Below are 27,640 nucleotides of genomic sequence, written 5' to 3'. Positions count from 1 at the left end.
TGCCGTCTCTTTTCCTTTCTCCTCTGCCCTCCTCTCCCTTGTGGGGGGGCAGAGGAGTGCTGGCTGTCCAGAGTCAGGACCCGGGGTGGACCACTCGCCTGTGCATCGGCTGGGGACATCTCTGCGCTGCTGACCCGTCTCCGCTCGAGATGATCTCCTGCTGGCCCCACTGTGGACTGGACTCTTACTATTATGTTAGATCCACTATGGACTGGACTCTTACTATTATGTTAGATCCACTATGGACTGGACTCTCACTATTATGTTAGATCCACTATGGACTGGACTTTCACAATATTATGTTAGATCCACTATGGACTGGACTTTCACAATATTATGTTAGATCCACTATGGACTGGACTTTCACAATATTATGTTAGATCCACTATGGACTGGACTTTCACAATATTATGTTAGATCCACTATGGACTGGACTTTCACAATATTATGTTAGATCCACTATGGACTGGACTCTTACTATTATGTTAGATCCACTATGGACTGGACTCTCACTATTATGTTGGATCCACTATGGACTGGACTTTCACAATATTATGTTGGATCCACTATGGACTGGACTTTCACAATATTATGTTAGATCCACTATGGACTGAACTCTCAATATTATGTTAGATCCACTATGGACTGGACTCTTACTATTATGTTAGATCCACTATGGACTGGACTCTTACTATTATGTTAGATCCACTATGGACTGGACTCTCACTATTATGTTAGATCCACTATGGACTGGACTCTCACTATTATGTTAGATCCATTATGGACTGGACTCTCACTATTATGTTGGATCCACTATGGACTGGACTCTTACTATTATGTTAGATCCACTATGGACTGGACTTTCACAATATTATGTTGGATCCACTATGGACTGGACTTTCACAATATTATGTTAGATCCACTATGGACTGAACTCTCAATATTATGTTAGATCCACTATGGACTGGACTCTCACTATTATGTTAGATCCACTATGGACTGGACTCTTACTATTATGTTAGATCCACTATGGACTGGACTCTTACTATTATGTTAGATCCACTATGGACTGGACTCTCACTATTATGTTAGATCCACTATGGACTGGACTCTCACACTATTATGTTAGATCCACTATGGACTGGACTCTCACTATTATGTTAGATGCACTATGGACTGGACTCTCACACTATTATGTTGGATCCACTATGGACTGGACTCTTACTATTATGTTAGATCCACTATGGACTGGACTCTCACTATTATGTTAGATCCACTATGGACTGGACTCTCACTATTATGTTAGATCCACTATGGACTGGACTCTCACTATTATGTTAGATCCACTATGGACTGGACTCTCACACTATTATGTTAGATCCACTATGGACTGGACTTTCACAATATTATGTTAGATCCACTATGGACTGAACTCTCAATATTATGTTAGATCCACTATGGACTGGACTCTTACTATTATGTTAGATCCACTATGGACTGGACTCTTACTATTATGTTAGATCCACTATGGACTGGACTCTCACTATTATGTTAGATCCACTATGGACTGGACTCTCACTATTATGTTAGATCCATTATGGACTGGACTCTCACTATTATGTTGGATCCACTATGGACTGGACTCTTACTATTATGTTAGATCCACTATGGACTGGACTTTCACAATATTATGTTGGATCCACTATGGACTGGACTTTCACAATATTATGTTAGATCCACTATGGACTGAACTCTCAATATTATGTTGGATCCACTATGGACTGGACTCTCACTATTATGTTAGATCCACTATGGACTGGACTCTTACTATTATGTTAGATCCACTATGGACTGGACTCTTACTATTATGTTAGATCCACTATGGACTGGACTCTCACTATTATGTTAGATCCACTATGGACTGGACTCTCACACTATTATGTTAGATCCACTATGGACTGGACTCTCACTATTATGTTAGATGCACTATGGACTGGACTCTCACACTATTATGTTGGATCCACTATGGACTGGACTCTTACTATTATGTTAGATCCACTATGGACTGGACTCTCACTATTATGTTAGATCCACTATGGACTGGACTCTCACTATTTTGTTAGATCCACTATGGACTGGACTCTCACTATTATGTTAGATCCACTATGGACTGGACTCTCACACTATTATGTTAGATCCACTATGGACTGGACTTTCACAATATTATGTTAGATCCACTATGGACTGGACTTTCACAATATTATGTTAGATCCACTATGGACTGGACTCTTACTATTATGTTAGATCCACTATGGACTGGACTCTCACTATTATGTTAGATCCACTATGGACTGGCCTCTCACTATTATGTTAGATCCACTATGGACTGGACTCTCACTATTATGTTGGATCCACTATGGACTGGACTCTCACACTATTATGTTAGATCCACTATGGACTGGCCTCTCACTATTATGTTAGATCCACTATGGACTGGACTCGCACACTATTATGTTAGATCCACTATGGACTGGACTTTCACAATATTATGTTAGATCCACTATGGACTGGACTCTCACTATTATGTTAGATCCACTATGGACTGGACTTTCACACTATTATGTTAGATCCACTATGGACTGGACTCTCACACTATTATGTTAGATCCACTATGGACTGGACTCTCACTATTATGTTAGATCCACTATGGACTGGACTTTCACACTATTATGTTAGATCCACTATGGACTGGACTCTCACACTATTATGTTAGATCCACTATGGACTGGACTCTTACTATTATGTTAGATCCACTATGGACTGGACTCTCACTATTATGTTAGATCCACTATGGACTGGACTCTCACTATTATGTTAGATCCACTATGGACTGGACTCTCACTATTATGTTAGATCCACTATGGACTGGACTCTCACTATTATGTTATATCCACTATGGACTGGACTCTCACAACATTAGATCCACTATGGACTGGACTCTCACAACATTAGATCCACTATGGACTGGACTCTCACTATTATGTTAGATCCACTATGGACTGGACTTTCACACTATTATGTTAGATCCACTATGGACTGGACTCTCTCTATTATGTTAGATCCACTATGGACTGGACTTTCACAATATTATGTCAGACCTACTCGACATCCATTGCATCTGGTCTCCAAGGTTTCTCATAGTCATTCTCATCGACGTCCCATTGGGGTTGTGAGTTTTTCCTTGCCCTTATGTGGGCTCTGTACTGAGGATGTGGTTGTGGCTTGTGCAGCCCTTTGAGACACTTGTGATTTAGGGCTATATAAATAAACATTGATTGATTGATTGATTGATTGACTTATGACATCATGTGTTGCCTTCATTATAACTTATATAAGGCTTTTAATTTTTTGCAGCTCCAGACAGATTTTTATTTTTGGTCCAATATGTTTTTTTCAACATTCCGACTCCTTCCACCTCCTGGAAATACTGCTCCTCCCCCTCCGCCTCACCCAACTCCGACTTCTCCTCCGACTCTTCCTCAACCTACCTGTCCTGCTTTTACTCCAACTCCTATTCTTCCTACTCCTTTTCCTCCTCCCACAGTGCTGTCACTCCTCAGCTGTACTTCAGACTCCACCCACACTGACCCCCATCACCTTCATGTGCTCATGGTGACCTGCAGCTGGCGTCCAGATGCAGCAACGCCGTGAAGGACTTACCCCACCTTCCCCCCCCATCCTTCAATACTCCATCTCATCCAAGCTTCAAATCTAATGAGAATGGATAATTGTCCATTCATTATTTTATTTTATTATCTCATTGCATCCCATTGGGTTGAGTTTTTCCTTGCCCTTATGTGGGATCTGTGCAGCCCTTTGAGACACTCATGATTGATTATTTTAGAACAGGTTACATTTGAAAGTTTTGGGTAACCTCAACCATCTTGTTTCATCAGCACAACTCAGTTGCTACACTGCAAAAAGTGAAATCTAAGTAAGATGAAATATCTCAAATAAGGGTGATATTTGCTTATTTTCTGTCTGATAAGATCATTCTTCTCACTAAGCAGATTTTATGTTAGAGTGTTTTACTTGTTTTAAGTGTTTTAAATGATCTCAGTAAGATATTACAGCTGAGATTTGATGACCTATATTGAGTAAAACATGCTTGAAACTAGAATATCAAGTGTTGCAAAGCTGTGTCATCAACACTCACAAGTATAAAACTACTTTTTTAAAGTCATCATTTCTTACTTCAAGCATGAAATTAAAAAAATCATGATCATATCATTATGTCAAGATAATGGCACTAGCATTTACTTCATTTAAGAATATTTTTCAACATATTGAGCAAAAAGGTCTCTTTTTTTTTCTACCAAGAAAAGTGCACTTGTTATTAGTGAGAATATACTTATTTTAAGGTATTTTTGGGTTCATTGAGGTTAGCTAATTTGACTTGTTTTGGAAAGTCTTGACAAGCCAAATTTTCTTGTTCTATTGGCAGATAATTTTGCTTAATTCAAATAAAATACTCCTAATTTTTATATGTTTTTGAACACTGACTTTTTGCAATATTTATTTCGCTAAACTGCTTCCTCTTTATATTAATTGTATTTGCTGATGTGTGTTGTCTCTTTGTCTTATCCCTTTCTCGTACCCACAATTCCCCCACTGTCTTCTTTTGTTTCCTTCGTTCTATCCCCTCCTGCTGCGGCTGCGCCAAACACTAAATATAAATAATGGAGTTAAAAACAAATAGGGCGACAATATAAAATATTTTTGCCCGTTTCCTTTTTCGTGTGACCCTAATGCGGGGGTCAGCAAGCCTGCGGCTCTAGAGCCACATGCGGCTCTTTAGCGCATACTTGCCAACCTTGAGACCTCCGATTTCGGGAGGTGGGGGGCGTGGTCGGGGGTGGGACGGGGGCGTGGCTGGGGGCGTGGTTAAGATATATATATATATATATATATATAAGAAATACTTGACTTTCAGTGAATTCTAGCTATATATATATATTTTATTACATATATATATGTATATATATATATATATATGTATATATAAATAAAAGAAATACTTGAATTTCAGTGTTCATTTATTTACACATATACACACACATAACACTCATCTACTCATTGTTGAGTTAAGGGTTGAATTGTCCATCCTGGTTCTATTCTCTGTCACTATTTCAGAACACACACATTATACAAATATACATTACAAAATCAATAAGAAAACGGGAGCTCTAATTTGGGAGTCTGAATTAGGATCAGAAGTTCCTATATAAACATTGCGCACTCACGTCGCCTTTTTGTATTGATTACTGCAGCTGTGCACTGGATTCATTCACAAATACAAACTACAACTCACAAACACTTTAGAGTTAGGCTCCACCATCAGAATGTGTACTTAAACGTATAAAGATCACATGGATATTATTCAGTGAGTTGATTCACCAAAACTAACCTGTTATACAGGAGGAAAAAGCACACAGGACGTTTCAATTGTTCACAGACTGGTCGCTCTCATCAGAATGACAAGACACGTCCGGTCTGCAGGTGATAGCATTCAATTGGGAAGAAACGCCCTACTGCCCCCTACTGACCAATGCGAATACTGATAAATGTGGAATGACAGCTCCAAAAACGAATTCAAACCACAAAATAAAATAAATAAATCAACACAAAAATGTGACACATTATGGGTGGGTCACATATGCATGTACAGTAGATGGCAGTATTGTCCTGTTTAAAAGTGTCACAACATTGCTGTTTACGGCAGACGAACTGCTTTACGGTAGACGAAAACTTGACTGCTGTTGTTGTGTGTTGTTACCGCGCTGGGAGGACGTTAATGAAACTGCCAAACAATAAACCCACATAAGTAACCAAGAACTCGCCCTCGATCATTAGCTGTTTATATTGTGGGAAAGCGGACGTGTGAACAGGCTGTCAACACGTCACTCAGGTCCACATGGAGCTGGAGGGGACGTGGCCTCCAGCTCCGCCTGAATTTCGGGAGATTTTCGGGAGAACATTTGTCCCGGGAGGTTTTCGGGAGAGGCGCTGAATTTCAGGAGTCTCCCGGAAAATCCGGGAGGGTTGGCAAGTATGCTTTAGCGGCTCCCTGGTGGCTCCATAGAGCTTTTTCAAAAATGGGGGGAAAAAATATGTTTTTTGTTGTAATATGTTTTCTGCAAACACGACACAATTGTTAGAAAGCCCACTGTTTAATATGTTTGTGTTTATGCTTCACTGATGAGAGTATTTGGCGAGCGTCGTTTTGTCCCACTAATTTCAGCGGCCCTTGAACTCGCCGTTGTGTGGACTTTGACTCGACAGTTTGTTTACACGTACAACTTTCTCCGACGCTGCCACAGAAAGACGTGTTTTACGCCACTCCTTCCTTTGTCTCATTTTGTCCACCAAACGTTTTATGCTGTGCGTGAATGCACAAAGGTGAGCTTTGTTGATGTTATTGACACATTATCCGTATGTAATATTGGCTGCATTTCTGATAGTTGTTAGTGTGCCATGTTGTTCCAGACCCCAGCAAACATTACCCAGCTTGCAAAGATTGTAATAAATCCATTAGAAGATGTTTCCTTTCACTTGGACACACACATCTACACCTTTGGCCATTCTAAGACAGTCATTTCCAGGAGTTATCTCACCCTCAGAGAAGTGTTACTAGTGTTTTCCAATGGTGTAAAAAGGTGTAGAATAAATTCTAAATTTCAACATTTCTGTCAACGATAATTTGCGTCAGCCTGCGACACCTGGTCATTTTGATAGTAGGCTAATACAGCTAATATAGACACTTACGCATACTTGCCAACCCTCCCGAATTTTCCGGGAGACTCCCGAAATTCAGCGCCTCTCCCGAAAACCTCCCGGGACAAATATTCTCCCGAAAATCTCCCGAATTTTCAACCGGAACTGGAGGCCACGCCCCCTCCAGCTCCATGCGGACCTGAGTGAGGACAGCCTTTTTTCACGACGGGAGGACAACAGGGTGACAAGAACTAAATCATCCAGACTAGAGATAAATTGTATTATTATGTTTATCTTACCTACAAATAAATATATTTATTAATTTAAAAAAAAAACAAAAAAAAACTAAATACATTTTTACTATATTTTGCTAAACACATCAAAATTAATTGTATTTAGGGCCATAATGGGACATAAGGACCTATTGTATTTGTAAGGTTTTATTCTTTATTCTTTATTCTTCCGCCACCACATTAAACTGTAATTTGACCCACTTAACATGCTTCAAAACTCACCATATTTGACCCACACATCAGGACATGAAACAAAAACCTCTATGTAGGTCTGACTTGGACCTACATTTCATAATTGTACATTGTCGGGCTAAAATCAACAGGAAGTTGGCAATTCCCCCTTCAAGACAAAAAAAGTACTAAAAACAGTAACTTTTGCCTCTTTGAGCTGTAATTTGACCCCCTTAACACGCTTCAAAACTCACCGAACTGAACGCACACATCAGGACTGGCAAAAATTGCGTTCTAATAAAAAAAACCTAACCCCAAATTTAAAAATTGCGCTCTAGAGCAATTTTTGAATAAAACGGAGAAAAAACTGCTCCTGGGAAGAAAAAAATGACAAAACTGCCTGTAACTCCCACTGGGAAGGTTGGAGAGACATGAAACAAAAACCTCTCCGTAGGTCTCACTTAGACCTACATTTCATAGATTGACAACCCCCAGCAAAAATCTACAGGAAGTTTGCTATTCCCCCTTCAAAACAAATTTTTTGTAAAAACCGGTCACCTTCCTTCAAAAACGAACTCCTCTGAGCGCGTTTGTCGTTTCGCCTTCAAACTAACACAGGAGAGAGATTGAACCCTTGTGATTACAATGACAGAAGCGCTTTTTTTCCTAACTGCTCCGGTTTTGATTTTATGACCCTTCAAAGACCCGCTGCGCTGATGCTGCTGCGCTGCTGTTTTTTTTAAGATGGCTGCTTAAAAGCAGGAAGCACCAACGTGCCCACACAATGCAGACAAGGTAGGTACACTAGACAAAAGTCTTGGGACACTTCAGACTAAAAGTAGACAAAAGTATTGGGACACTTAGGACTAGCACCTGCCAAATACGCGGGCCCGACCAATGCTGCTTGCAGCTTTAATTTTACTTGTATTTTTTCTGACTCATTACATCCAGGCATTAGAATTATACATTAAAATAAACATATTTGAAATAATTAATTTTAAATTATCATAGTAATTCATTTAAAATGACCATATTTAATTATTAAAATAATTGCTTGTTTATCAACAACTTTAGCATTTTATTCATTACATTTTGAAGCTCTCAGAAGCCAAGTTATATTCCTTAAGATTTATTTATGCAAGTTTGAAGTATCAATTATCTAAACACAGTTTTGTTTGCATATTTTCAGGATGTAGATATATATATATATATATATATATATATATATATATATATATATATATATATATATATATATATATATATATATATATATATACCAAAAAGCCCTTGATGGAAGCGGATACAATTTCACCCTCACCTATGAACCCACGCCAGGAAACTAGCCAAAAAAGAACAGAAAACGAAACGACATCATCTGGTACAACCCCCCATACAGCAAAAACGTCTCAACTAACATTGGACACAAATTCCTCAATCTGATTGACAAACACTTTCCCAAAGACAACACCCTAAGAAAAGTATTCAACAAGAACAACATTAAATTGAGCTACAGCTGCATGAACAATATACGACAAATCATCTCAAACCACAACAAAACAATTGCAAATGAGCCGTCGGCCCCCGGACAGAGCGACTCCAAAACCAACAAAGGCTGTAACTGTCGAAAGAAACCTGATTGCCCTCTCAACGGGGGGTGCTTACAAACATCAGTTGTCTACCAATCTAAGGTAATACGCAAGGACATTAACACATCCGACACATATGTAGGATTAACCGAGGGAGAATTCAAAACCAGATGGAACAATCACAAGGCTTCTTTCAGGAACCAAAACCTGCGGAATACCACAGAACTCAGCAAACACATTTGGGACCTCAAAGACAATAATGTTGAATATTCAATAACATGGCAAATTCTTGCATCCAGCACACCTTACAATAGTGGTAATAAAAGATGCAACCTATGCTTGAAAGAGAAACTGTTTATTATTTACCGTCCAGACCTGTCATCCCTCAACAAGCGCAGCGAAATTGTAACAGCATGCCGCCACAGACGGAAACACCTCCTAGGTAACACATGAGCCAATCACCACGCCCCTAGGCCAGCCTGTACCCACCCACTCTGTGCCCTATATAAACCATGGTATGTGAATGCTCCCATTAAAATCTCCTGATGATTGAGGGAAACCCCATACATACATATATATATATATATATATATATATATATATATATATATGTGTGGGGAAAAAAATCACAAGACTATTTCATCTCTACAGGCCTGTTTCATGAGGGGTTCCCTCAATCATCAGGAGAAAATAAATAAATAAATAAATAAATAAATAAAATAAAATTTAAAAAAAATCTCCTGATGATTGAGGGAACCCCTCATGAAACAGGCCTGTAGAGATGAAGTAGTCTTGTGATTTTTTTCCCCACACATACATATATTGCGCTCTACTACGGTATCGAGCACTATTTTTTGGATAACCTTATTAAGACATATATATATATATATATATATATATATATATATATATACACATATATATACATATATATATATATATATATACATGCATATATATATATATATATATATATATATATACATATATATGTATGAAATACTTGACTTGGTGAATTCTAGCTGTCAATATACTCCTCCCCTCTTAACCACGCCCCCAACCACGCCCCGCCCCACCCCCGACCACGCCCCCACCCCCCACCTCCCGAAATCGGAGGTCTCAAGGTTGGCAAGTATGCACTTACGTCATGTGTTGCCCTCTTTATAACACTTATATAAGTCTTTTAATTTTTGGCGGCTCCAAACCCGATTACTTTTTTTGTATTTGTGGCTCTTTCAACATTTTGGGTTGCTGACCCCTGCCCTAATGGAATGATGTTTACCTGTTGGAAAATGCACAAGAGGCATCCTCCTGTCAGAATATGTAGTGTGGTGGGTGACCTTCTAGGCCACCGTAGCAAGCCATGAAGATGAGAGAGTGTCCTCTCCTTCAGCAACATCAGAACAACACATGTGAGGATTTAATCTCAATCATAATCATGATTTATAGGCCGAGCGGTAATAAAATATGCGCTGGTGGCCCCCAACATCTTTAACAAGACACTTTAACTTTGTTTATCCTTTTTCATTTGTCAGCGCGCTCATCTACACACACTGATGAGATGAAGATGTCGCTGGGGCGGCTTTTATTAAAAGCTGCTCTTTCAGTTCGTGGAAGGAACTACATTTCCAAAGTGTCACAAAACTGGAGTGGAGCTTAACGTCGAGTGCCGTGATGACTTGGTGGAAGACTTGTGGGGGGACATTTGGTTGGAAATGATAACATCCCTCAGCCTGGGAGGTCTCCTGATATTTTGGTTGAAGAGTTTGGAATTTTTCTGGCATATTTGTTTTTTTAAAAGGCACTGCATGTCAACATGCCACGGTGGCTTTACGTTATGTTGGTCAGTTCTTTGGTCAAGACCATGCATGATATGCTGCCAGACAGGGCCGGCCCGTGGCATAGGCCGTATAGGCAAATGCTAAGGGCGCCGTCCATCAGGGGGCGCCACGCCAGTGCCACAAATGTTGGAGAAAAAAAAAAAAAAAGTTGGTACTATTATTTCTAAATACAAAAAATAATCCCACGTTAATTAAAATGCAAAGTAAAACCTATATAATGGAAATATTATTTGTTACAACATTACGCCCCCCCGCCCCCCGGTGCGCCTCCTCCCTTCCCGTATCATGACTCTTTTTGGACGTCACCACATCAAAAAATCAACACAAGATGTCAAAACGGCCAAAACTGTCAGGTAGGTAACGTTAGCCTACATGAAATTATTTGTCTGTTCCAGAATGTGATAGTAACCTGGCTTTTTAGCATTAAGCTAATGTTACATGATTCGGCAATTGCTAATCAATAAATAGCTAGTTCTGTTTTAACGTCGGGTTAATATTGTGGAGGGGGCTAAATTGTTATGGAAAATAATAATGTAACGTTAGGTAATTACAGTACTCCCACCTTACATTCCTCAGGGACATTTGTATTAGATCTTTTAAGCAGGTGTTTTTTGTTTACATTGTTATTGCCTTCTGGTTAGCTAATGTTTGCCCTGCAGGTAATAGTCACTTTTCCACCCCTTTATATATTAGGTATAGTTGTAAGCCTAGTTGGCCCTGCGATGAGGTGGCGACTTGTCCAGGGTGTACCCCGCCTTCCGCCCGATTGTAGCTGAGATAGGCTCCAGCGCCCCCCGCTACCCCAAAAGGGAATAAGCGGTAGAAAATGGATGGATGGATGGATGGATGTAAGCCTAGTTGTTAAAGTGCACATCATTAATGTAAATTAAGCAATATGTATGTAAAAAATATTGTATTTCATATATTCATTTTTTATTTTTTGCATTCATTTATTTATTCATATATTTTTTTATCTTGTTAACTATTCTGATTGTTAATTTGCTTTCTTTAAGTAAAAAAAAAGGTCAAAGACAAAGCTATTCGGTTTCTTGTGAGTATATACACTTCACTGCCGATGTGGGGGGGGCGCCACCTAAAATCTTGCCTAGGGCGCCAGATTGGTTAGGGCCGGGCCTGCTGCCAGACCACAAGGAACTATGGAAAAAAACATTAAATGCAAAAAGCTGCTTTTGCAAGCGTCACATGATCCAGTTTTTAATGCGTGCATCACATGATCAGTGTTGCTATCAATGTTCCCTCTAACAGCTCAATCAACAAAGAAAAAGGTAAAGTGAAATAACAGACAGACAGGGCTTTGCTGTCCGTAACACACACACACAGCAAAATGAGCTAACGTTACGCTAAAAGCGAATTAGCCTTCACCTCAAGCCAGGACTGCGAGCGAGCTGAGCTGCCTTTTATATTTCTAGAAGGTCAACGGGCTCATAGGGATGTTACTAGTAGTTGACTGGGAGGTGTTTATTATCATTTGGGGAGAGTCCGCTGCCTGATGATTACCTGCTAAACGCTAAGCACTGACTACATGCGCTCTGAATACGCACTGCTGATTGGCTGTTACCGCTCTGTGTGTAACCAATCAGATGGTTGTGTGGGTGGGACAATGCTGGGTGCTGTGTAGAGGACTGACAGAGACAGAGGCAGAAGGAAGCGGAGGCGGCTACTTAATATGTCCGTGTGGAAACTCGTTCGGTACACCTCTGAACCGAACTGAAACCCCCTGTAGTTGATTTTTATTATGTAAATGTTATATTTTTATCAACATGTGATAGCAGGGACCCTGCCATTCAAAACTAGGCTGCTGCATTACTAATGATTAATGTAACTATAGCTGAAAAAATGGTACAATAGCAATAGGAGAGACTATTCATCCCTGAACACCATGGAGTTCATGTTTCAAGTTTCAAGTTTTATTCACAATACCATATAACAAAATACAATAGTAGTGAAATATCATCATTTAAAGATGTTGGTACATGAAAGGGTCCCCCAAATAAGCTAGAAGAAGCTTTTGACAGGGGGTCCGGAGGATAGTATATACATGAAATGATGGAACATGGTAGCAAGTACAACAACAAAAAACAACGCTATATGATTAACACAAGATAATAGTACTAAAGCAAGCATACACATACATACATACATTCATTCAACCATGCAAAACCGAACAGTAGTCTACCCCACATGAGGCATTAAATATAGGTGGTTAATAGATACGTTTTTAGTTTATTTTTGAAGTTGGAGAATGGATACAGCATCTTGAGGCTCTCATTAAGCCGGTTCCAAATCTTTGGTCCCCTGCATACAACATGTCGAGCGGTACAATCCAGTAAACGATGTTTCCCTGATATCAAATCTAAGTTACGAGTGTTGTGGGCATGCTGGGGATGGTAGATAGGAACCAAACTACAGAGCCTTAAATTCAGCCGCCTGTAAATGACTTGATAGGTTAAACAAGCATTTTGATAAATATTGAACTCTGTAGGCTTAATGATGCACTTACATTATTATATCAACTATCAGAGACAGAAACTCTTCATTTAACATAATGTCCTTTTTTGCTGCTTCAACACAGCTCAATCAACACAGAAAAAGGTCAAGTGAAATAACAGACAGACAGGGCTTTGCTGTCCGTAACACGCACACACCGCAAAATGAGCTAACGTTACGCTAAAAGCGAATTAGCCTTCACCTCAAGCCAGGACTGCGAGCGAGCTGAGCTGAAGCACAAGGAAGCGGAGGCGGCTACTTAATATGTTCGTGTGGAAACTCGTTCGGTACACCTCCGAACCGAACCGGAACCCCCGTACCCGAAACGGTTCAATACAAATACACGTACCGTTACACCCCTAGTAACAATGTGATCACACAAACAGCGAGGACGGAGGCAAAACATCGGAGACAGAATGTTTGCGAGGGGAGTCGCAAATCATTTTCCGTGTCGTATATAAATATCCCTCACACATGCCGTGGATATGACACTCGTTACTGGATTACAGCAGCCTGATAAATCGTGGCGCTTTGAGGGGGCTCACGTCAGAAGATCCCAGGCTGAACATAAAGAGATCACACGGGCCCGCGCGTCGTACATCAAAAGCAAAACATCTGCCTCGTAACTTCAGCTCGAATCTGGTGAAGAGAAACTCTCCAGACCGTTAGGGACAAAAGGTGGTGAAGGTCCCGCCTGCAGGAGGTCACAGCTAAGAAGAGAGGTAGCAGTCGCTGTCGGCCGACAGATGGCCACAAGGTGAGGTGTCTTCTCTTTTTATTACGACCATCGAGATGCGGTAAAACAAATACGACAAGCTGCGTTTAAAGATGGCAACACCCCCCCCATTCCCGACGGGATGTGTGCAAGAAAGAGTTTGAGTAAAAGCAAAGGGTCAGGAGCGGAGTTATTACATGTAATATATATTTCTGGCACTTTTTTGGCGAGCGGTGAAACTTTACTGGCAAACTCAGCCCACGCGCGATTAAGGAATATCACAATTTTCGCAATTTAGTATTTACTATCTGTTAAAATTTCGTAGCAATCCATCAAAACCTCCAGGACGAGTTCATTTTTGAATGACTACTACAAAATGCGGCTGCTAGACTTTTGACAAGAACAAGAAAGTTGGATCATATTATGCCTATACTGTATATATCTTTATATACATATATACCTATTAGAGATGCGCGGATAGGCAATTATTTCATCCGCAACCGCATCACAAAAGTCGTCAACCATCCGCCATCCACCCGAACTAACATTTAATCAAAACCGCACCCGCCCGCCATGCGCCACCCGCCCGTTGTTATATATCTCAGGCCCGGCCCTAACCAATCTGGCGCCCTAGGCAAGATTTTAGGTGGCGCCCCCCCACATCGGCAGTGAAGTGTATATACTCACAAGAACCCGAATAGCTTTGTCTTTGACCTTTTTTTTTTACTTACAACTATACCTAATATATAAAGGGGTGGAAAAGTGACTATTACCTGCAGGGCAAACATTAGCTAACCAGAAGGCAATAACAATGTAAACAAAAAACACCTGCTTAAAAGATCTAATACAAACATTTATATGCACGTACAACACTTAGAACTTTTAGCATATCAGTATGTGGAATTAAATTATGGAATGGATCAAGTAAAGAAGTTAAAAATTGTACTGATATGATCCAGTTTAAGAGGTTGTTCAAAATAATAGTGCTTACAGAGTACAAAGAAGACGAATTATGAGAAATACTTTCAACCTTATTGAAAATAAGATATTCTTCATCTCATTATGTTAATAATGACTGAATTAATTAATTAATTACATATTACAAAACTGTTGTATACTAATTCATAGATGTTATTTTATTATATAAAAAGGTCAGTAAATGATTCTATATATTTGTAAACGCTTTGAAGTGGGAAAGGGGTAGGATTAAATAAGCTTTGCTTCTTCCTACTCCTTTTCGGGCATGATGTAAAATGAAATGATATGAAATTGTGTGATGTATTATGATGTAAGTGTGTTCATGTTCCAAATAAACTAAAGAAAGAAAGAAATGTCCCTGAGGAATGTAAGGTGGGAGTACTGTAATTACCTAACGTTACATTATTATTTTCCATAACAATTTAGCCCCCTCCACAATATTAACCCGACGTTAAAACAGAACTAGCTATTTATTGATTAGCAATTGCCGAATCATGTAACATTAGCTTAATGCTAAAAAGCCAGGTTACTATCACATTCTGTAACAGACAAATAATTTCATGTAGGCTAACGTTACCTACCTGCTACCTCTGTCTTTTCTCGTTTCTCCTCCTCTTCTTTTCTCTTTTTTCTTCCCTGGGCACCTGACAGTTTTGGCATCTTGTGTTGATTTTTTGATGTGGTGACGTCCAAAAAGAGTCACGATACGGGAAGGGAGGGGGCGCACCGTGCGGGGGGAGGAGGGGGGGGGGCGTAATGTTGTAACAAATAATATTTCTATTAAATAGGCTTTACTTTGCATTTTAATTAACGTGGGATTATTTTTTGTATTTAGAAATAATAGTACCAACTTCTTTTTTTTTTTTTTTTTTCTCCAACATTTGTGGCACTGGCGTGGCGCCCCCTGATGGACGGCGCCCTTAGCATTTGCCTATACGGCCTATGCCACGGGCCGGCCCTGATATATCTAATATAGACGATGCAAGGCATTAGTGAGGTTATAAAGCTTTTGCCTGTTAAAGAAAGGAGACTGATCCAATTCAGCAGAGACATTCAATGCGTGCCACGCTGTCACGGCCCAGACGCACACCAGTGCGCAATCATCTGGGAGCCGCGCTGAGCGCACCTCCACAGGCAGCTGCGTTCTATCTTGTTTTAACATCCTGTGGCACTCTTCTGGGATCACGGCGGACGAAACTGCTCATGCTCAGGGTGTTTGTGGAGGTTCGGGGTTTTGCACAAATGTGATGCACCATGTTAGATGTCCCGGTTTTGTGACTGTCGTAGACATAAACAGCGTCGCAGCTCTTGCAAATCACGAAGCCAGCATTACTATCATCCTGATTTACAACCTCATAAAAACGAGTCCACGCTGAACTTTTCTGGCCTTTTTTTCCCCTGGTCTTTAGTATTCCCTTTTTTAGTTTGTCGCGTACCACGTTTGCTGCCGGCGTTGCCATCTCTTTTTTTTCTTCTTCTTCTGTTGTGGCATGCAGCAGGTGCCTGCTCGTTTTTCGTATGTGGGTAACAACATTTAACTATGTATATATATTTCCGAATTGGTTTAACTGCCACCCGCCTGAATCTATTTAAAATCTAATTTTTTTTAATTTCAACCGCCCGACCCGACCCGCGGATAAAATCTAATTTTTTTTTATTTCAACCGCCCGACCCGCGGATAATCCGCGGACTCCGCGGTTGTGTCCGCAAACCGCGCATCTCTAATATATATATATATACCTATACTGGCTCACCTGCACTGGCTTCCTGTGCACTTAAGATGTGACTTTAAGGTTTTACTACTTACGTATAAAATACTACACGGTCTAGCTCCATCCTATCTTGCCGATTGTATTGTACCATATGTCCCGGCAAGAAATCTACGTTCTAAGAACTCCGGCTTATTAGTGATTCCCAGAGCCCAAAAAAAGTCTGCGGTCTATAGAGCGTTTTCTATTCAGGCTATGGAATGCCCTCCCGGTAACAATTAGAGATGCTACCTCAGTAGAAGCATTTAAGTCCCATCTTAAAACTCATTTGTATACGCTGGCCTTTAAATAGACCCCCCTTTTAGACCAGTTGATCTGCCGTCTCCTTTCGTCTCTCCTGCGTGGAGAGGTTATTAGGTGACCACAGATTATGCGCTAGCTGTTCAAAGTCGGGACCCGGGGTGGACCACTCATTTGTGCATCAGTTGGGGACGGCTCTGCGCTGCTGACTTGTCTCCACTCAAGATGATCCCCTGCTGGCCCCACTATGGACTGGACTCTAACTATTATGTTAGATCCACTATGGACTGGACTCTAACTATTATGTTAGATCCACTATGGACTGGACTCTCACTATTATGTTAGATCCACTATGGACTGGACTCTCACTATTATGTTAGATCCACTATGGACTGGACTCTCTCACTATTATGTTAGATCCACTATGGACTGGACTCTCACTATTATGTTAGATCCATTATGGACTGGACTCTCACTATTATGTTAGATCCACTATGGACTGGACTCTCTCACTATTATGTTAGATCCACTATGGACTGGACTCTCACTATTATGTTAGATCCACTATGGACTGGACTCTCACTATTATGTTAGATCCACTATGGACTGGACTCTCACTATTATGTTAGATCCACTATGGACTGGACTCTCACAATATTATGTTGGATCCACTATGGACTGGACTCTCACTATTATGTTAGATCCACTATGGACTGGACTCTCACTATTATGTTAGATCCACTATGGACTGGACTCTCACTATTATGTTAGATCCACTATGGACTGGACTCTCACAATATTATGTTGGATCCACTATGGACTGGACTCTCTCACTATTATGTTAGATCCACTATGGACTGGACTCTCTCACTATTATGTTAGATCCACTATGGACTGGACTCTCACTATTATGTTAGATCCACTATGGACTGGACTCTCACTATTATGTTAGATCCACTATGGACTGGACTCTCACTATTATGTTAGATCCACTATGGACTGGACTCTCACAATATTATGTTGGATCCACTATGGACTGGACTCTCTCACTATTATGTTAGATCCACTATGGACTGGACTCTCACTATTATGTTGGATCCATTATGGACTGGACTCTCACTATTATGTTAGATCCACTATGGACTGGACTCTCACAATATTATGTTAGATCCACTATGGACTGGACTCTCTCACTATTATGTTAGATCCACTATGGACTGGACTCTCACTACTATGTGAGATCCACTATGGACTGGACTCTCACTATTATGTTGGATCCACTATGGACTGGACTCTCTCACTATTATGTTAGATCCACTATGGACTGGACTCTCACAATATTATGTTAGATCCACTATGAACTGGACTCTCACACTATTATGTTAAATCCACTATGGACTGGACTCTCACAATATTATGTTAGATCCACTATGGACTGGACTCTCTCACTATTATGTTAGATCCACTATGGACTGGACTCTCACTATTATGTTAGATCCACTATGGACTGGACTCTCACTATTATGTTAGATCCACTATGGACTGGACTCTCACTATTATGTTAGATCCACTATGGACTGGACTCTCACTATTATGTTAGATCCACTATGAACTGGACTCTCACACTATTATGTTAAATCCACTATGGACTGGACTCTCACAATATTATGTTAGATCCACTATGGACTGGACTCTCTCACTATTATGTTAGATCCACTATGGACTGGACTCTCACTATTATGTTAGATCCACTATGGACTGGACTCTCACTATTATGTTAGATCCACTATGGACTGGACTCTCACTATTATGTTAGATCCACTATGGACTGGACTCTCACTATTATGTTAGATCCACTATGGACTGGACTCTCACTATTATGTTAGATCCACTATGGACTGGACTCTCACTATTATGTTAGATCCACTATGGACTGGACTCTCACTATTATGTTAGACCCACTATGGACTGGACTCTCACTATTATGTTAGGTCCACTATGGACTGGACTCTAAATACACCACATCATAGCGCTTTATCTATCATATCACATAAGTTCACTTGAATTTTCTCACATAGCCAAATTTGCTTTTAGTCTGCTTGGCTAAAATCACCGCAAAATTCGGTAAACATCAGCACGTGTTTAAGATTGGTTGAAAAACATGTCCGCCATCATCTTTGCTATTAGTTACTTAGTAACTAATAGCAAACATCAGTGTGTAAAGGATATCACCACATGGGCTCAGTTACTATTATTATTAGTTACTAACTTACTTAGTAACTAATACTCCAAAAGCCTCTGATGGTTTCTCTGCATGTGTTCCAGAGCTAAATGTAAATGTAAGATTTGCAGATGGTTGATCAACATGTGTTGACATGACTAGTTCTTCTTGGCGAGCATGTGTCCTCAAGAGTGGACCATCTCTAAAGTTGTGATGTGACCCTGACCAACGCAGCGTCTTTGAACCAGAGCCAGGCCAAAAGTATAGCAGACATCCAGTAATTCCTTTGTGAAACCAGTTCAAGGACAGTCGAGGAAGCACACGGGAAAAGGAGCAAGGTTGGCGGAAGACAGTGGCGTCCCGAGCGCCTGCTTGAATAAACCATTTCAAAGCTGCTATCTTTCAAACGCTGAGAGGACTCAATCCTCTAACGTCCACTGATCATAAGCAGGACACGTCGTATAGACAGCTTGTTGGGGGCCACAACCACTAGGGGGGCCACATGATCATGGCCTGGGCTTGTGTGAAGATCTGAAGATTTTTTTTCTCTCTCTTTCATTTTGTCCATCAGTTATAAAGGACGACATCATAACATTTAAAAGGGAACCGTGCTATTTTTTGGGGAATGTTGCTTATCATTCACAAACCTTATGAGAGACAAGAACACATATGTATTTTTTTCTTTTTTTGCATTCTAATTTGTCGGGGTTTAACGGTACACAAAAATGTCGGTTCGGTACGTACCTCGGTTTAGAGGTCACGGTTCGGTTCATTTTCGGTACAGTAAGAAAACAACAAAATATACATTTTTTGGTTATTTATTTACAAAATTTGCAAAATCTTCCACCAAAAATAATTTTCTTAGTGTAATATTTGATGTGAAGTAATGGGAACCTTGGATAGGTCAATAATTCATAATAACATTGATTTTGATTCAATATTATGTTTTGAGCAATGACAGTTTGAAAGAAAAAAAACAGCTTTGTTTTATTAGTCAACATTGCAACTTTTTCTAAATGACATTTAACCTTTAAGCTTTTTTATTTCACTTTTGTTATGTTTTTGTTTATTTTAATAGTATTTTTAGAATGTGCTGTGGGCCTTTAAAACATTAGCTGTGGTTAGGGTTAGGATTAGGGTTAGAGTTAGGGTTAGGGTTAGGGTAAACATTTTTTTAAAAAGTAAAAAAAAAAAGTCAAAAAAAAGTTAAAAAAAAGTTTTAAAAAAGTTTTAAAAAAAGTTTAAAAAAGTTAAAAAAAATTTTTTATTTTTTTTTAAATTAAAAATTTTTTGATTTTTTTTTTTTTACAATTTTTTTTTTTAATTTAAAAAAAAATTAAAAAAAAATTTTTTATAATTTTTTTTTTTTTTTACAATTTAAAAAAAATGTAATCACATTTTACAAAAATTAATAAAAAAAAAAAAAAGTTTTAAAAAAATTAAAAAATTAAAAAATAATGTTTTAAGTTAAAACATGATTTTCAAGGTAAAAAATGATTTTCAAGGTAAAAACAATTTTTCAAGGTAAATTTTTTTCAAGGTTAAAAATGATTTTCAAGGTAAACAAATGATTTTCAAGGTAAAAAAAAATTTTCAAGGTAAATTTTTCTCTTCAAGGTAAAACATTTTTTTCAAGGTAAAAAATGATTTTCAAGGTAAAAAAAATGTTTCAAGGTAAAATATTTTTTTCTCTTTCTTTAATTTTGTCCAACAGTTATAAAGGACGACATCATAACTTTTAAAAGGGAACTGTGCTATTTTTTGGGGAATTTTGCTTATCATTCACAAACCTTATGAGAGACAAGAACACATATGTATTTTTTTCTTTTTTTGCATTCTAATTTGTCAGGGTGTAACGGTACACAAAAATTCCGGTTAGGTACGTACCTCGGTTTAGAGGTCACGGTTCGGTTCATTTTCGTTACAGTAAGAAAACAACAAAATATACATTTTTTGGGTTATTTATTTACCAAATTTGCAAAATCTTCCACCAAAAATAATTTTCTTAGTGTAATATTTGATGTGAAGTAATGGGAACCTTGGATAGGTCAATAATTCATAATAACATTGATTTTGATTCAATATTATGTTTTGAGCAATGACAGTTTGAAAGAAAAAAACACAGCTTTGTTTTATTAGTCAACATTGCAACTTTTTCTAAATGACATTTAACCTTTAAGCTTTTTTATTTCACTTTTGTTATGTTTTTGTTTATTTTAAAAGAATGTGCTGTGGGCCTTTAAAACATTAGCTGTGGTTAGGGTTAGGATTAGGGTTAGAGTTAGGGTTAGGGTTAGGGTAAAATTTTTTTTTTAAAGTTAAAAAAAAGTTTAAAAAAAGTTTTAAAAAAGTTTTTAAAAAAGTTTAAAAAGTTTTAAAAAAAAGTATTTATTTTTTTAAAAATTAAAAAAGAATTGATTTTTTTTTACAATTTTTAATTATTTTTTTACAATACAAAAAAAATTTAAATCTTTTTTTAATTTTTTTAATTTTTTTAAAAAAAAATTTAATTTTTTTTTTACAAATTTAAAAAAATGTAATAACATTTTACAAACATTTTTTTTTTTTTTTTTAAGTTAATTTTTTTTTTTTAATTATAAAAAAATGTTTTAAGTTAAAACATGATTTTCAAGGTAAAAAATGATTTTCAAGGTAAAAATAATTTTTCAAGGTAAATTTTTTTCAAGGTTAAAAATGATTTTCAAGGTAAACAAATGATTTTCAAGGTAAAAAATGATTTTCAAGGTAAAAAAAATGTTTCAAGGTAAAAAAAAAATTTCAAGGTTAAAAATGATTTTCAAGGTAAAAAATGATTTTCAAATTTTTTTAAATTTTTAAAAATGTTTTTAAATGTTTTTATTTATTTATTTAATTTTTTTAAATTTTTTTATTTTTAAAATTTGTTTTAACTTTTGTAAATTTTTTTTAATTTTTAAAATTTGTTTTAACTTTTTTTTTAATTTTTTTAATTTTTTTAAACAAATTAAAACAATTTTAAAATGTTTTAATTTTTTTAAACAATTTTAACAATTAACATTTTTTTTTAGGGTTAGGGTTAAGATTAGGGTAAAAAAAATTTTTAAAAAGTTAAAAAAAGTTAAAAAAAAGTTAAAAAAAAGTTAAAAAAAAGTTTAAAAAAGTTAAAAATATTTTTAAAAAATTAAAAGAATTAAAAAAAAGTATTATTATTATTTTTTTTTTTTAATTTAAAAAAAAAAAAAATTAAATTTAAAAAAAATAAAAAAGATTTTTTAAATTTTGAAAAAATTTAATACAATTTTACAAAAATTAAAAAAAAATTAAAAAAAAGTTAAAAATATTTAAAAAATTTAAAAAAAATGTTTTAAGTTAAAACATGATTTTTAAGGTAAAAAATGATTTTCAAGGTAAAAAAAATTTTCAAGGTACATTTTTTTTTTCAAGGTTAAAAATTATTTTCAAGGTAAACAAATGATTTTCAAGGTAAAAAAATTTTTCAAGGTACATTTTTTTTTCAACACCCCTGCTATAGATAATAAAAAATTAAATGTGATAAATCTATGGATAAAAAGCAGAGCCTGGCGACGCATGCGCGCTTATCATAACTCTCTCTCTCTCTCTCTCTCTCTCTCTCTGTCTCTGCCCCTCCCTCACCAATGCTGCTGCGCGCACAATTTGTTTTGTTTTTAACCCCTTCTTAACCCTGAACGTACATTGAAAATACACGCAACCCTAACTCAAAATGCCGGACATTTGAGGCATTTAAGAAACTCCGCCCTGACAGCTCCGCAAAAGAGGACATGTCCGGTGAAAAGAGGACGTATGGTCAGTCTATCCTAGCCCGTTAGCTGCTAGCATGCCGTGTGTTGTGCCTCGGTGTGCATTGTTTACACAACGTGCGTTACGCTACTTAATATGTCCGTGTGGAAACTCGTTCGGTACACCTGCGGACCGAACCGGAACGGTTCAATACAAATACACGTACCGTTACACCCCTAGGAAATAGTGTCAAAGCGCTTTGAGTTCCTTAAAAAAAAAGGTAGAAAAGCGCTATATAAGTATAACCATTTACATTCTGGCAACTTAATAGGATTTTCTTCTGCATTTTTTTGTAAAAACAGAACTTTAAAAAAACAAAAAACAATACTAATTAATTTAGAGTGATTTAAAGATATTTTAGGGAGCCTTTAACCCCCTAAAAAGGACTAATGATGCCACTGATTTGAACGCTTGATGAAAAACATGAATGTAAATATTGTTGCATGCCTGACTCCAGGATGCAAAGACAAAGAGCAAAATAGTAATTCTGTACTCAAAGAGCAAAAAACTGCAGAAACTAGAGGTTCTGCTTTTTATCCATAGATTTATCACATTTAATTTTTTATTATCTATAGCAGGGGTGTTGAAAAAAAAATGTACCATGAAATTTTTTTTTACCTTGAAAATCATTTGTTTACCTTGAAAATAATTTTTAACCTTGAAAAAAAAAATGTACCTTGAAACATTTTTTTTACCTTGAAAATCATTTTTTACCTTAAAAATCATGTTTTAACTTAAAACGTTTATTTTTTTATTTTTAAAATGTTTTTAACTTTTTTTAAAAATTTTTTTATTTTTGTAAAATTTTATTAAATTTTTTAAAATTTTAAAAAAAAAAATTAAATTTTTTTTAATTTAATTTTCTTTTTTCTTTTTTTTAATAATTTTTTTTCTTTTTTTAAAATATTTTTAACTTTTTTAAACTTTTTTTTTAACTTTTTAAAAAAAAAATTAAATGTTTTTTACCCTAACCCTAATCCTAACCCTAACCCTAAAAAAAAATGTTAATTGTTAAAATTGTTACACTAATACAAAACCTCACACTAATGTCTGATTGAATGCTAAAAACGTTATGACAGACCACCTTAAAAAAATGTAATAGAATTTAACATTTTTCTACGAAGGATAAAACACTGAATATTGACAAAATATGAACGTCACACCCCCTTTCGATCGACATATTTTACAATCAAGTGAAACGCAACAAAAATGCAACAAGCAGTGAAATATGAACGCGAAGGGTACAAAATAAACACACCTACAATCTGATACATCACTAAGCTTTAGAACTTTGTTGTGAAAATCTCCTTCCGCGTCTGTGGAAACGCTTCCCGCCCACACTGCTTGGTGCCTCGTCTGAGCTGCTGTGACGTAGATGACCATAGTAACTAATTAGATGACCATAATAACTAATTAGATTACCATAGTAACTAGTATATCATGCAAAAGTGCAGATTCCAACCATTAAAATACTTAGTATAGTTGAAGACTTACGGTCATTAGAAAAGATGAGTGCACATCATAATGGCAGCTACACTTTACATCTTAAACATCTAAAAAAAATTATTTGGGAATGTCCGGCGGGCCAGATTGAAAAGTTTAACGGGCCGCATGTGGCCCCCGGGCTTTAATTTGCCCAGGTCTGGGTTAATGCATGGTTGTAGTAGTAGTACATGCCCACAAACAAAATACTCCATACAATAATGCAGTGACGTGCGGTGAGGTTGATGGCTGGTGAGGCACTGACTTCATCACAGTCAGATTTACAAACATATGAACCCTAAAGAGTATCTTATTCACCATTTGATTGGCAGCAGTTAACGGGTTATGTTTAAAAGCTCATAGCAGCATTCTTCCCTGCTTGGCACTCAGCATCAAGGCTTGGAATTGGGGGTTAAATCACCAAAAATGATTCCCGGGCGCGGCGCCGCTGCTGCCCACTGCTCCCCTCACCTCCCAGGGGGTGATCAAGGGCATGGGTCAAATGCAGAGGACAAATTTCACCACACCTAGTGTGTGTGTGACAATCATTGGTACTTTAACTTAACTTTAACTTTACACATACAAACTGTAGCACACAAAAAAGCACATTTAATAAAAAAACGTTATTATGGTCTTAGCTTTACTTATAAATGAAGTCCATGCGCCGCAACTAAAGCCCTCACTTAAACTTTCCACGTGCAAGATTGAATCTATTTAAAAAAGGTGTGACCGAGGGTTTATAAATGTCGCCTATACTGTATGAAACTACAAAATAACAAACACGGAGGCTCCAGTTTACACGAGGACTACTTTATTTACCTTCGCAACGTGACATCACTTCCGCTCTTAGCGCCTTCAAAATAAGAGCTCAAGGCATATACTGCATAACAGCGCATAACAGGAACTTAACATCACAAAGAGGAAAGCCCATGAAAATAGGTTACAAAAGTCATTTAATAAGAAGCCAAAAAGAGCAAAAACAATAATGTTCGTGTTGGAGGAGTTGTGAATGAATGAAATATGAAATCCGTGCGGCAGTCTGCATGTGTACCTAATGTTGTGGCCTGCTGTGCAGTGAGACCGTATTGCTATATGAACTATATTATACATTTCCATAGTTTAGTTAGCTGAGGTACATAATGTACAGTGTATTTTGTCAACAACTGTATGTGTGTAAAGTATTTCTTGTGCTGAGCAATCATAAAACTGCTGCGAAGACGCAATGTGTGAGGCTCGCAGTAATCCCGCCTCCTGGTGGTAGAGAATGCACCCCCTGACGGGAGTGTTGTATCAACTAAAGCCCACACTTAAACTTTGCACGTGCAAGATTGAATCTATTTAAAAAAGTTATTTCATAAGAAGCCAAAAAGTGCAAAAACAATAATGTTCGTGTTGGAGGAGTTGTGAATGACTGCAGGGACACAACATTAGGTACACCTGCACAGATTTCATATTTCAGTCATTCACAACTCCTCCAACACGAACATTATTGTTTTTGCACTTTTTGGCTTCTTATGAAATATTTTTTTAAAATAGATTCAATCTTGCACGTGGAAAGTTTAAGTGTGGGCTTTAGTTGATATAACAATTCTACGGCGGTGGTGCAGGAGGCGAGCCTCAGACAGTGCGTCTTTTGCAGCCGTTTTATGATCGCTCAGCAAAATAAATACTTTACACACATACAGTTGTTGACAAAATACACTGTACATTATATACCTCAGCTAACTAAACTATGGAAATGTATAATATAATTCATATAGCAATACAGTCTCACTGCACAGCAGGCCAGCAGTTAGCCGAGTCCGGAATCCATGTTGAGGCACTGGGTGACGTGCCTCAACTGGCTGCTGTTCACCGCACCGTCTCTTCTCAGTATTTGAACGGCAAATATGAAAATTCAGCGATTTTTTATAAAAAATAATCTAAAACTGGTGAAGTTAAATGGAAAATAACTTTATAGTATAATCACTGGATACATATAACAATTTAATTAATTTTTTTTCTTTTTACATTTTTTTTCTTTCCATGATGGCGGGTGAGGCCATGTACAATCTCATAATGTAGATATGTGAATTCTTTACAAGTTACCATTTACCAGCGACCAGGCACTACAGGGTCGCCTCGGGGTTTTATTACATAAACACTGCAAAGCTGGACATCAAAGCCAGCTAAAATAACCGCAATCAAGGCTCCAGATACTTTTGTTGCTCCAGGAATGTTTTGTTCTTGTTCCAGTAGCTCATTTCTCGCCAGAGTGTTCTGGCTTCTCAACACCGGACGCAGACTTTGGTGAGGCCGCGCTATCATTCATTGATCGCTGATCTAAGGGGCTTGCCCAGAGACCTACCTGGATGTTATCGATCGCCCTTGGTCGGGATGTGGAACTAACCCCCGATCTAGATGGATGGCTCCTGCAGACACCAGAAACGACATCTGACGTGTCCGTCTGGAAGAGTCCAGTATTGGGAACAGCTATGATCCTGTGCAGAACCTTGGAGCTCCCAGGTCTCTGGAAGAGGACCTGAGCCTGAAAGAAAGGATACAGCCGTTTAGCCATGTGTACAAAAATCGCAGATGCACGATTCAAAATAAGCAAAATAATCTGCCAACAGAAGCAGCAAACGGCATTTTGGCAAATTTCTTGAAAAAAAAAAATAAAAATAAATTTTTTTTTTTCAAGGTTAAAAATGATTTTCAAGGTAAACAAATGATTTTCAAGGTAAAAAAAAATTTTCAAGGTAAATTTTTTTTTTCAAGGTAAACATTTTTTTTCAAGGTAAAAAATGATTTTCAAAGTAAAAAAAATGTTTCAAGGTAAACAAATGTTTTCAAGGTTAAAAATGATTTTCAAGGTAAAAAATGATTTTCAAATTTTTAAAAATTTTTAAAAATGTTTTTAAATGTTTTTATTTATTTATTTTATTTAATTTATTTTTTTAATTTTTAAAATTTGTTTTATGTTTTTTTTTTAAATTTTAAATTTTTTAAAACAAATTAAAACAATTTTTAATTTTTTTAATTTTTTTAAACAATTTTAACAATTAACATTTTTTTTTAGGGTTAGGGTTAGGATTAGGGTTAGGGTAAAAAAATTTTTTTTAAAGTTTAAAAAAGTTAAAAAAAAGTTAAAAAAAGTTAAAAATATTTTAAAAAATGAAAAAAATAAATACTATTTTTTTTTTTTAATTAAAAAAAAAAAAAAAAATTAAAACAAATTTTAAAATAATTTTTTTTTTTTTTTTTTTACATTTTTTAAAAAAT

General features: G+C 37.1%; 1 protein-coding gene across 1 annotated transcript in view; it reads right to left on the bottom strand.

The window, feature by feature from the left end:
* sgms2a (sphingomyelin synthase 2a) overlaps positions 1 to 27,640 on the bottom strand; it is a 232,687-nt gene that overhangs the window by 108,787 nt on the left and 96,260 nt on the right. Inside the window, exon 2 of the mRNA XM_061923022.2 lies at positions 26,727 to 26,906. Within this exon, the coding sequence (XP_061779006.1) occupies positions 26,727 to 26,812 (86 nt within the window). The 5' untranslated portion in view covers positions 26,813 to 26,906. The remainder of the gene's footprint in view (positions 1 to 26,726; positions 26,907 to 27,640) is intronic.

Source organism: Nerophis lumbriciformis, linkage group LG27 (genome assembly GCF_033978685.3).
Source record: "Nerophis lumbriciformis linkage group LG27, RoL_Nlum_v2.1, whole genome shotgun sequence".
Classification (NCBI taxonomy): Eukaryota; Metazoa; Chordata; class Actinopteri; order Syngnathiformes; family Syngnathidae; genus Nerophis; species Nerophis lumbriciformis.
The sequence above is the reverse complement of the archived record's forward strand: the minus strand, read 5'-3'. Positions and strand labels throughout refer to the sequence as shown.